Source organism: Pelophylax lessonae (assembly GCF_965119305.1).
Source record: "Pelophylax lessonae genome assembly, chromosome: 3".
NCBI classification, from domain to species: domain Eukaryota; kingdom Metazoa; phylum Chordata; class Amphibia; order Anura; family Ranidae; genus Pelophylax; species Pelophylax lessonae.
This window is the reverse complement of record NC_138770.1, coordinates 520,504,440-520,517,273: the sequence shown is the minus strand read 5'-3', so window position 1 is coordinate 520,517,273 and position 12,834 is coordinate 520,504,440. Positions and strand designations below refer to the sequence as shown.

The following is a 12,834-nucleotide window of genomic DNA, read 5'->3' as shown; positions in this document are numbered from 1 at the left end:
ACTGACGACCTGTCATTTCTTGAGGCCCAAACATTTCAGGACAGTACAGATCTCCCCTAAATTACCCCTTTTTGGAATGTAGACAGTCCAAGGTATTTAGTAAAAGGCATGACGAGATTTTGTTGTGATATTGTCATATTTTTTTTTGTGATCGGCTCTTGAAAGTGCTGTACCAACGATCAGATTATCATAAGATCGCTTAGAAAGCACTATTTTTCGTCCGATTTTTTCATCGTGTATACTAGACATAACTCTCCCTAGATTGGATTACGCAATAATCGCTGTATTGTACAGGGATAGGCATGGACCAAGGCTGTGGCGGACATTTTCCAAAGTACAGACCTTAGTGAAGGACACCAAGGTACATTTCAAATGAAAACCATCAAAAAATATTCTGTCTACTCTCTGGCCTAGTTCTACAATTACAAATAAGTTTAAAATAACTTATATACAAACTGCTATAAACGGTTTAAATATTTTCAAAATTCTTACCTTATATTTTTCTGTTGTATTGAGTCGCAGCAGCAGCATCAATGTCCTTTGTAGACATGGATGAAGTAGGAATACACAAACATGCATCAACACGACAGTCCCCAGGTCCCCCATAGATCCCCCTTCAGTGCAGGCTAGGGCAGGTCTCCAGTAGATCCCCCTTTAGTGCAGGCCAGGGCAGGTACCCCGTAGATCCCCCCTTTAGCACAGGCAGATCCCCCATAGATTCCCACTTTAGTGCAGGCCAGGGCAGGTCTCCTGTAGATCCCCCTTTGGTGCAGGCAAGGGCAGGTCCCCCATAGATCCCCCTTTAGAGCAGGCAGGTCCCCATAGGTCCCGCTTTAGAGCAGGCAAGGGCAGGCAGGTCAGCCATCCCAGGTCCCCCATAGATCCCCCTTAGACCAGGCCAAGCAGGGTTCCCTTCCCAGACCTCCAGTCCAGTGAGTCCACCACAACCTACCGTTACTGTCCTCCTTTTCTTCTCCTGGTCAGTCAAGACAGTCCCTCCCCCAGCCAGCCCAGAGTCAGTCACAGAGAGAGAGAGAGATCACTGCGCAGCCGCGCACGCAGGTCTCTCGCCAGTCTCCACCACCACTCCACTTTGCGGGCAGTGCCAATAGGTAGAGCCAAGCGGGAGCGGACAATCCGAGGGAGGCCTGAGGCTCCGCCCCCGGTTGTTCGCATCGCATCAGGGATTGATCTGAGATTCTTCTCGGCAGATGGGCTGAGTGAGACTTGCGGCGCGGCGGACACTGCAAGGACCGCTCACGGACACCAGTGTCCGTGTGCGAACACCTTGCTGACCCCTGGTATTGTATAAAATTTGGCCCCGAATCTCGTTACACTCTTAATGCCTCTTCCTTTCTGCAGAGGATCTATCTCCCTATTGACCTACTGCATCAGTTTATTCCTAACTTAAATCTACATCACCGGATTGCCAAAGACCTTGTTTTAAAAAAAGGTTAAGCTCTAACTAACCACACTATTAAAACTTTTAAAACATTAGGCATGGAATTTCAGCCTACCTGCCTTAGACTATTTTTACTACCTAAGCATTTTTAGGAGAAAAAGACAGAAAATCCTTTACCACATTGAACTCCCTTCCTCTGTATGTTCACTCTTTACTGATACAAGAGAAATGGCCACACACCAAACGATGGCTCACGATGAAAGGCTTTATTTAACAAGGATGCAAGGTACCGCAAAATGGATGGTAGACATGTTTCACACGACTCACAGCGTGCTTGTTCGCTGTGAGTCGTGAGAAGAGGTCTACCATCCATTTTGCTGCACCTTGCATCCTTGTTAAATAAAGCCTTTCATCGTGAGCCATCGCTTGGCGTGCGGCCATTTCTCTTGTATCCCGTTTGCGGTGGCGATCCCATAGCTGGCTGTGAAGCTCCAACTGCCTGAGCGGTGTACATCTCATTCCCCATTCTTTACTGATCACAATCATTGTAAATGGGAATGGCGTTCTTTTACAATCTATTAAACAATCTATTAAACAAGAATACTTTTCTCCAAAACCAATACCATACACAAATGGGAAACCGAATTAGGTGAACACTTCAATGACACCAGCTGGAAAACCACACTCTCGATGTATAAAGCCCCCACTGCTGCAATTACTGGGAAATATATACATTATATATATATATATATATATATAATATATATATATATATATATATATATGAAAAAAAAAGCATTTGACAAGTTGCTGCGCAAATACTGTGTGACATAAAAAGTTGCAACGACTGCCATTTTATTTCCTAGGGTCTCTACTAAAAAAAAATATATATGTTTGGGGGGTTCTGAATAATTTTCTAGAAACAAAATGATGATTTTTACATGTAGGAGAAGAGAGCCAAAATAGGCCCGGTATGGAAGTGGTTAAAGAGAAAAATACTTTTATTCCAAAAAAATATAAATGCTATACAATTCACTTTGAAATTTCAAGTTTTAATTCTGAAACTGTCAAAAAAAAAAAAAAAAATCACTTCCTTTCAATATGTCAAACTAGACATATTCTGCATACAATTGGAGAACAGAATGCCCCCAGAAATGTAATTTTGTGCTTATTTAATTGCTTTTTGCAAATGTACGTACTGACATTCACATAACATTTAGGCTTAAGGAATGTAACTTTTCTAAGATACTCCTTAAAGTATAACTAAAGTTAAAGAAAATCCCAAATTTGGGGTTGTCACAAGGAATGCCCACAGTGAGGAAATCTTCTAATGGGGACACCCATATGTTGATCCTGGTAGGGATTTGCTCACTGTTGGGATGTCCTCTCCGTTTTGGCTATGGGCCAGGAAGTGAAGGGGAATCTCCCCAATGGGACACAGTGCAAAAGAAAAATGACAGGGGTTTTAACCCTCCTATTCTCTATCCAAAATGGAAAAAAAAGTGTATTGTTTTTAGTTCTAATTTAAGGTATGTGCTCTTCTAAGGAAATGTTGACATAGCTTATATAAAGCACTTTGTCACTATGAGGAGATGATGTCTAACAGATTTCTCCATTCACACAAATGAGGTGAATGAAGGAATCCCTCCCCCACCAGGACACTGTGTTCTGAAAGAGACACGCAGATCAGAATACACTGATTAACTGTGGTCGCTGATGGATGAAAAGTTTACAACATGCTACGGGCTAGAATTCCCATTCAAAACAATGGCATGTAATTCGCTGTGCAGTGAATACCCGAAAGTGAATGATCGGTTCTACATGTGTGGTTGCTAGCAGAAAAAGGCCCCATTTACACTTGCAAACAGGGCTGTTTGCAATTCTATATGGGAATTCCATCAGGGGTTTCCGGCATTTACCTGCAGAAGGCAGCCCATCTGATTGCAACAGGAGGTAATCACCTCATGAGAAATTGCATGCGAGCAGCCGCTGCAAATGTACTTTCCTCATCCCTGCCTTTGAAGCATGGAGGTGGAGCGGCTGGCCATCCCCCCAAACATAGGGGTAAACTAGGTCATAGCGTTTTGCTTGTGTGTGTTGTAATCTGTACATATAATTTTGATTTTAAGCATTTAACCTTTTTTCATGCCCAGAGATCATTGATGACTAGATGGTTAGGCCAAATTTAGCAGTGTCAGAATGGGCTGGTTAATTGACATTTCAATAACTTGTAACATTTCTATTAATACTGTAATTGCATTTGAAAATTACAAATATTAACCACTTAGAATAATTAGGCTGTTTTAAATCATCTTAGACTTCAAGTGGTTAAATCATGATTATTGCCACAGGCTTGTTGGGTCCTCTTATAGTAGCAAAGTAAAATAAAAAAAAATAAAATAAAAAGTTGTAAAAAATACCCACGTTCCACCCAAACAAGCAAGCAAATGCTTGTGTAGGGCTCACATGTATGCAAACAGCAATAGGGCTACACGCGAGATATCACTGCGAATGATGGCAGAGCCGTAATTCTGAGGCAATCATTTTTGGTTAACTCTAAACAAATAATCTATTAGGGCTTTTAAAGCATCACCTATGAAAAAATGTTTAGGTACCCTCGTTTTTCGCATTTCAAGAGCACATTTTACTCAATGCAACCCTACCTTTTATATTTTAGCAACATTTGGGTGTTATATAGCATCTGTGTGCACTAAAATGAATTTACATTTTTTTCCCTAAAATTATGAGTTTGATAAACAGCTGCACTAATATCTTATGACTTAAAAAAATGAAGAAAAAAAAAAAAACCTTAAAGACAAAGGCATAATGAGCTAGTATGACATGTTCAGCCGTCTTCCTTCCAGATTTGCATCCTCTGGCCATCTGATTGGCCGGAGCCGCAATGACGTCACTCCCACGGGAGCTGCCGTTCCCGGCACAGGGCTCTGAACAGCCGCCCGTGATGTCACTGGCTGCATGCAAAGTAAAAATGGATTTTTGTAAGATCTTACCGTAAAATCCTTTTCTCTTAAGCTCATTGACAGACGTAGTCTTCTTGATTCTCAAGAGCTGGGTTATGTTGTCTCCGCAGTAGTAGGACTAGGCAGAAAGACAAAACGTTCTGGCTCCACCCTAGGGGCAGTCCCTGAGGGTATATCCTCCCTCTCTCTGCTACAGGGAATCAGTTCTGTTTTAAAGCAGTACAGAGAATTTAACCCAACCCAACTCAATGATAGAGGGGCGGGTACTACGTCTGTCAATGAGCTTAAGAGAAAAGGATTTTACGGTAAGATCTTACAAAAATCCATTTTTCTCTATCGCTCATTGACAGACGTAGTCTTCTTGATTCTCAAGAGCTGGGACATCCAGAAGCAGTGCCACAAAATGAGGGGTGGGATTGACAGAATCAAAATCCAATCTAGAAGGCCCAACCGGAGCCAACCAGAAGTATCAAAGGACTCATCGAGTAAACAGATGAGACCTACCCCACAAATCCTCGAGGTAGACCAACAGTCTCCTCAAACAGTGGCCTGCAGGAACCTTGCAGCCAGAAGAGGCATCTGACGATGCCATCACATAAACCTTATACAATATTGTAAAGGTATGAACCGACTACTAAACAGTCGCCTTGAAAACCTGAACCACTGACGCCTGATGGCGGAAGGTCCAGGAAACTCTAAGCGCCCGAGTAGAATGCGCCTTAACAGGGAACGGGGGATCCCGACCCTTAGATAAAATAAGCCTATACCACCGTCTGTCTGATCCATCTAAAGATGGTCGCAGCAGAACAGGCAACCCCTTCTTAGGGCCATCCGTGATCACAAACAGTGAATCCGTCTTACAAATTGAATCCGTAGTATTCAAGTATATCCTGATCGCCCGAACTACATCCAAGGAATGCCATGCAAATTCTCGAGGATGATTGGGCTAAGGACATAGGAAGGACAATACACTGTCCTTAATCAATGAAACTTTGAAACCACCTTAGAAGGAAGGATGGATTCGGATGAAGAACAACCTTATCCCTATGAACCACCAGATCTGGGGAACAACAGGATAATGCAGCCAGTTCTGACACCCTGCGTGCAGAAGTGATAGCCACCAAGAAGACCACCTTCTGGGATAAAGTAAGCAAGGGAATCTCCCTGATATTTTCAAAGGGAGGTGTCTGAAGAACCGACAGCACCAAATTAAGATCCCAGGATGGTAACGGCGCGTGCACTGGCAGAGCCAGGTGTCGCACCCCCTGGATGAAATTCCGCACCAAGGAATGAGTAGACAAAAGCTTCTGAAAGGAGATAGCAAATGCTGAAACCAGACCCTTGATAACACTCAAGGCCAGCTTCTGCTCAACTCCCTGTTGCAGAAAGCCAATATTCGGACTACCGAATAAAGATGTAGATGGAACCCAAGGGATTCACATCACACAATATAAGACTTCCATGTACGATGATAATCTTTCTGGAAGTCGCTTTCCTTGTTTTAACTAGAGTAGGAATAACTGAAGCTGACAATCCCTTGTCCTTCAGCACCTGGGTCTCAATAACCAGGCCGTTAAAAACCAGCGATCGTAAAGCAGTATGGAAGATCGGTCCCTGAGACAGTAGATCCTTCCTGAGAGGAAGTCTCCACGGGACGTCCGCCATCAGTCTGACCAAGTCGGCGAAACAAGCACGACGAGGCCAATCCGGAGCTGCCAGGATTACTGGAATTCCTTCCTCCTCTATCCTGCGAAGAAGTCTTGGCAGTAACCCAAGAGGAGGGAAGGCATACATTAGCTGGTATTGCCCCCACGGGGCGATCAGTGCGTCTGCGGTTTCTGCTAGAGGATCGCGGGAGCGAGCCACGAATCTCTGAACTTTCCTGTTGAATCGAGATGCCAACAGATCCATATCCGGGGTGCCCCATCGTAGGCACAACTGGTGGAAAACGTCTGGATGGAGGGACCATTCCCCCTGATCCAGGGTCTGACGGCTGAGATAATCTGCCTGCCAATTCTCCACCCCCGGAATGAACACCGCAGAGATTGCTGGAACAAATCGTTCCGCCCAGCGAAGAATGCAAGCCACTTCTTTGGCCGCTCGGACACTCTTGGTGCCCCCCTGGTGATTGACATAAGCCACGACCGTGGCGTTGTCCGACTGGATCCGAACCGGGCTGCCCTGGAGCTGCTCGGTCCAGTGAATCAGACAAAGTCTGATCGCTCTCAGTTCCAATACATTTATCGGTAACCTGGATTCTTCCGGGGACCAAAGTCCCTGGACAGATAACTGACCGAGAATTCCTCCCCATCCGGATAGACTGGCATCCGTGGTCACTGTCGTCCAATATATTGGCAGAAATGACTTTCCCTGGCTGAGCATCGGAGACCGAAGCCACCAGACCAGAGGCTCTCTGGTCTGTTTGCTCAATCGGATCTGATTGTCCAGGGATTCCGGATTCCGATTCCATCTGAGAGGAATCTCTAGCTGAAGAATTCGGGTATGGGACTGGGCAAATGGGACTGCTTCGAAGGAAGCCACCATCAACCCCAGACCCCTCATGCAAGTCCGAAGGGAAGACCAGCTGTTGGTGGACTGCTGATTGAATCTTTCGGAGTTTCCCTACCGGAAGAAAACTCTTGTCCTGACTGTGTCTAGAATTAGACCCAGATATTCGAGCCTCTGGGTGGGAACCAGAAATGACTTTTGCTGGTTCACCAACCACCCGAATTCCTGTAAAGAAATCATAGTAATTTCTACGTCTTGTAGCAAGGTCTGAGGAGACTCTGCATTAGGCAGAAGATCGTCTAGGTAACCTAGAATCGATATGCCTCTTTGGCGCAGAAGTGCCAACATTGGGGCCAACACCTTCGTGAAGACCCGCTGAGCCGTGGCGAGACCGAAAGGTAACGCCACAAACTGATAGTGGTTCTCTTCTACGGAAAAACGTAGAAACCGCTGGTGTCCTGCGAAAATGGGAATGTGAAGATATGCGTCCTAGATGTCTATGGACGCTAGGACATCCCCTGGATGCAGAAAGGCTGCTACTGTGCGAATGGACTCCATTCTGAATCTTCTTATGAAGACAAAAGAATTGAGTGCCCTTAAGTCCAGAATTGGACGCACCTTGCCCTCTTATTGTAAATAGGTTTGAATAAAACCCTTGAAACCGTTCTGTCCAAGGAACGTGGACTACCACTCCTTGTTGTAGTAGATCTGTGACTGCTCTCCGCAGATCTTCTAAACGATCTGAGGATAGTCGGATATTGGAAGGGAAGAATCGCGCCGGTGGGAGAGATCGAAACTCGATCTTGTACCCTGACCTTATGACTTCGCAAACCCATTTGTCCGGGATTCTGGAAAGCCATGGATCCGGGAACCGGCGAAGACGTCCCCCCACCCCAGTTATGGGTGGGGGCGCACCTTCAGGCTTTGGATGGTTTATCTTCAGGTCTGGAGGGGGCGGGCTTTTGCTTGCCCGACCAACGACCCCTGACGCCTCCTGCAGGAGCTTTGGAGGACTTAGTTTTTTCACCCGCTGGACGAAAAAACCTCTTGTGAGCAGAAAAAGAAGGCCCTCGTCTTTGACGAGTTCCTCTACCTTTAAAATTTTGCGGTAAAAAGGTGCTCTTTCCACCGGTGAGATCCTTAATGATCTCATCTAAGTTGGCTCCAAATAGACGCTCTCCTGAAAAGGGGATATTAGCCAATGCTTTTTTGGAACCTTGGTCGGCTAACCAACCTTTTAGCCACAGTGTACGCCTGAGAACCACTGCTGAGACTGATGCTCGCGCCATTAATGGAGTGGCGTCTAACGCCGCATCACACACAAACTGTAACCCCTGTATCATTTGTTCCAACAAATCTGATACCGCCTGAGGGACTTCGTCTAAGTCCCGGCGTAACCACTTGGTCCATTCAGTTACAGCCTGCGAAACCAGACCAATAGCTATTATAGGTCTGAAAGCTGATCCAATCAAGGCAAACATGGTGCGAGACATAGCTTCTATCTTGCGATCCACTGGATCTTTAAAAGACGGAGCGTCTTCTAAAGGAATAACCGTGGCTTTATTCAATCTAGCAATTGGTGAATCCACCACAGGTGGTTCTGTCCATTTCTTAATGAGGGTTTCCTCAAACGGATAACTCCTGTTAATGCGTTTAGAAATAGTGGAAATGCGTTTTGGCAGACTCCATTCTACTTTGATTGGATTGCCAAAACATTTGGGCAATGGAAAAACCTTCGCCACTAGATGCGTTTTTAGACCCAAAAGGGATCTCAGTTTCAGCTATTTCTGACGCAATACCCTGTAATCTTAAGGTCTCTTGAACAGATACCATGAGTGCGTTTACCAACGCTTCCTCTCTGGCTATGGCTGATGCCGAAACATCCTCCTCACTGTCTGAAAAGACAGTACACGAGACACCAATACCAGATGAAGTACCCAACTGCAGAAATAGGCTCAGAGTCTGAATCCGAGGTTTCAGATAATAAGGGGTTAGGCGGGGGTCGCTTACTTGCGCCCTGTCCCTGACAAGCCACTTCCATCCGGGACACAAGCTTCCATAATAGCGGACAATGATTTAATCGTCAGTGGGGTGCTGGAGGATCCTGCAGACCCCTCGAGGGGATCCGGAGGAGATACATGAGTGGCAGGGTCCATGATAATTCAGGACACCTTTGCCAGAAAACACAAAAAAATCTTCTTTTTTTTTTTTTTTTTAAATAAAAAATACCTCTTTTTTTTTTTTTTTTTTTTTAATTTTTTTTTTTTTTTTTATGTGTCTCCCCCTAGCGCAATAGCGCCCCTCAGAGTACCTGCTTCTCGATCCCACAGAGAGAGAGAGGGACCCCCAAGGCTCACCAACCGATGCAGTGAAGTTTCAAACCAACTGCAGTCAGCGTCTGTCTTTACAGACTGGAAGGAGCTGTTGCTTTTTCCCGGGTAGAAGGACGTGGCTCCGCCCCCTGTGTACGCCTTCCGGCGTTTCCCAGCTCTCCACGAGGTAGCTGGGCTCACAAAACATGGCCGCCCCCATAGAAGAGACATAAGACTCCAAAAACATGGCGGCCGGCGTGACCTGAGGACATACATGCATTTTGTCTACGGCAAAATGGCGGCGGACCGCCGAAATCGTTTTCCCAGCACATCCACCTGCATCTCTGCTAAGAGGCGATATATGGATCTACAGAAGATACACTACACATAAGGTAGGATCATACCTCCTGTGTCTGCTGTAATGTTACAGTCTGCTGGGTAGAGTGTTAGCTCTTAAACCAAGTCCACTTCCCACAAACACATGCTGTATTACAAGGGGGACTTGTAAGTATCAGATATATACTGACCATATATGGAGGGGCCCATAATACATACTGCCTCATAACGAGGAAAAAAGGGAACGTTTACTCACCATACCGAACCGACAGGCACCCTCTCTTCACAATACCCTCTCCACCGGGGTGGGGGTTTGTGGACGCCTCGACTCTCTGGTACCTGGCGTCCAAGCGAGACTTTTAACTCGCAAAGTCAGTCCCTTCACTGGGACTCCGTCGCGGCCGACCCATCGCGGAGCTCTGGTCTGCACGCGCTCGTAGGCAGAAACCGGGGTGACCACTGGATCTCAACATCCAGCCCGTCGCCCGGCCCCGCATACTTACTTGAATATGTCGCGGCCGACCAAGCGCAATGCCATGGTCTGTGCGCGCTCGTAGGCCGGCTGGGGTGACCACAAGTGTCGCCCAGTCCGGCATTTTTGCTTGAAGATCTCACAGGAAAAAAACACTGGAGAAAACTACCTAAAAAATGTCTTTTTCTTAAAGAAAAAAAGTCTTGCCAGGACCAAAAGATCCCAGCAAGGAACTTAGGTCCTTACTCCTGACTAGACAGAAAAAAAACTGATTCCCTGTAGCAGAGAGAGGGAGGATATACCCTCAGGGACTGCCCCTAGGGTGGAGCCAGAACGTTTTGTCTTTCTGCCTAGTCCTACTCCTGCGGAGACAACATAACCCAGCTCTTGAGAATCAAGAAGACTACGTCTGTCAATGAGCGATAGAGAAATATCTCCTAAATGGTGCACGTTTAGGAGATATTTACAGTACCTATAGGTAAGCCTCATCATAGGCTTACCTACAGGTACAAGTTACAGAGGAAGCTTTATTTCCTCTTTAAAGCTTTTTTTCTGCTATTCTCAGACTTCCTGTTCTAGAGTGGCTATGTTCATTCTCCATGCCCCCTTTATGTATGTGAACACAGCCACTCTCTCTTGCTAACCCCTGAGATGGACTACACATTGACCTGTAGACACATTCCGTTCTATGGGTTTTGTAGCACGCATATCACGGAGAGTGTGATTAGCAATAACACTGCTTGTTCTACACTAGTAGCAGTGAGGTGCATCAGTGGAGGGTAGGAAGCATGCACATAACAAAAATAAGCTCCAAGACAATGGTAAGAGAAAAACAGCCATGATATACTTGATATTTTGGAACTGCTGTAAATAAAACCCTGAAGGTTGCATTGTTCATCTGATAGCCTAAAGCTTTTAGTCTCTCAATGAAGCCTCCAGCTTGCATGTGATTACTAAGGCATGGTGATCACATAATTGATAACCATTCTGATTCCCCATCATCAGTGTGGACTCAAGCTGTCAAGGATTGGAAGCCATAAGCAGCATGAAGGGTCATCTGGAGGCTTTTAAACAGGAGAGGTTTATGAGAGTATTTCAAGTATGGGGAATAATGCTGGAAAATGTTTATATAAAGATTTTTTAACAAGGTGGTATTAAAGCTTCTTGTTAACTATAAAAAAAATAATATAAATATAACTCTTGCCTACTAGCCTACATATGAATCCTGCTACATAGAAATGTTAAGGTTTGTTTCCCTTACCTAAAAGTCATAATGTGTCCATTGGCACAGAAACATGCAAGGCAGGTACTATTACTCAGTGACACTATATCTCCACGGAGGATAAAAGAAGTCTCTGTTATGTTGTGTTTATAAATGCAGTTCTGGGAGGGCAGCGAGATCACTTTTGCCTGCTTTTCAGAACATATCACTGCATATTGGTTTTCAATGATTTCCTGAGACGAGGAGGGCGACACTGAAACTGGCCTCCGTTTTTTCAATCTCTCCTTATCATCCTTATCTTCAGGTGCATTGGGTTCCCTCCAAGGTTCATATGCTGGTGGAATTATAACTCCTTGAGAGTCCAAAACTGCCATTCTTAAGATTGCACCTTTTAGCCTCAGTATTGTTCCTGCAAAGAAAAAAACAAAAAAAGGAGATGCCACTGAACTTTCATCTCAAAAACAAGTTGCTCATGCCACAGATTTCATTTTAACAGTTCTAAATTACTTCTCATTTGGGAAATGCTAATTGTCTGGTGATCATGCTGATCTAGTGACTAACATTTTGTGAAGCATTTTTGGGATTGTTGGGAAACTAGCATTTTCAGAAGTGGCGAGCTCTGGTACACAAGCAAAACCGTTTCAAAATTTTGATATTAAAAAAAAAAATACTTTGATTAACTGAATTCTGTGCCTAGAAAAAGGTAAAGGAAAATTCTTCTACTGACAGGTCTCCCTGCACCTGATTATTTTCCCATAACCGACTTACAAACCTTGTGTCTGTGTGGAGGTGGCTGCCTTGATGAACTTTGCATTCCTAGATGATCAGTGAGCAGCACAGTAGTAACATCACCAAGTTTCCCTCCAAATCTCATCAGTCAGAAACAGCAGTGCCTTAGATCATGAGGTTATAGGCACAAGGCATGCCTAGGCACACCCACATGCCAGAAAATACACTATTTGCAGGAGATATTCCAGATCACATTTAGTGTAAATAACAATATAACAAGGCAAGTGGGGAACATAAGAAGCCTAAACTTCAGAAGGGCAACATTTCCAAAATTGTGCTCATTAATGGAAAGGGTAAACTGGGACCAAACCCTGGGAACACTGACCACGGAGGAATAATGGGAATGCTTAATGAACATATTAAACAAACGCATCTTGCAGTGCATTCCTATGGGAAATAAATTTAGAAGAGACAAAGCCAAACCTGGCTGGCCAAACCGTAATGTTAAAAAACGTATTAGGGGAAAAAAATGGACTTCAAGAAATATAAATCAGAGGGCACAGTATCGGCTTCCAAGCAACACAAGGAGGCAAATAAGAAAAGTAAATACGAAATCAAAATAAACCAGGTATTGGTACTTTTGGTAGTGTGGGCAGGTGCCAAGTCCTGCAGAAAAATGAAATCAGCATCTCCATAAAGCTGGTCTGCCGAGGAAAGCATAAAGTGCTCTAGAATTTCCTGGTAGAGAACTGCGCTGACTTTGGACTTGATAAAACACAGTTGACCAACACCGGTTGACATGGCTCCCAAAATCATCATGGACTGTGGAAAATTTTGCATTTAATTTGGAAATCAATGTCTCATAGTCTGGA

At 44.7% G+C, this 12,834-nt stretch overlaps 1 protein-coding gene across 3 annotated transcripts in view; it reads right to left on the bottom strand.

Annotated features, from left to right (window-relative positions):
• The window catches only part of STXBP5 (syntaxin binding protein 5), a 925,152-nt gene that overhangs the window by 69,256 nt on the left and 843,062 nt on the right, over positions 1-12,834 (bottom strand). For all 3 annotated transcript variants that reach the window (XM_082250146.1, XM_082250147.1, XM_082250148.1), the window contains one exon: positions 11,273-11,642. In XM_082250146.1, coding sequence (XP_082106272.1) covers positions 11,273-11,642 — 370 coding nt within the window. The remainder of the gene's footprint in view (positions 1-11,272; positions 11,643-12,834) is intronic.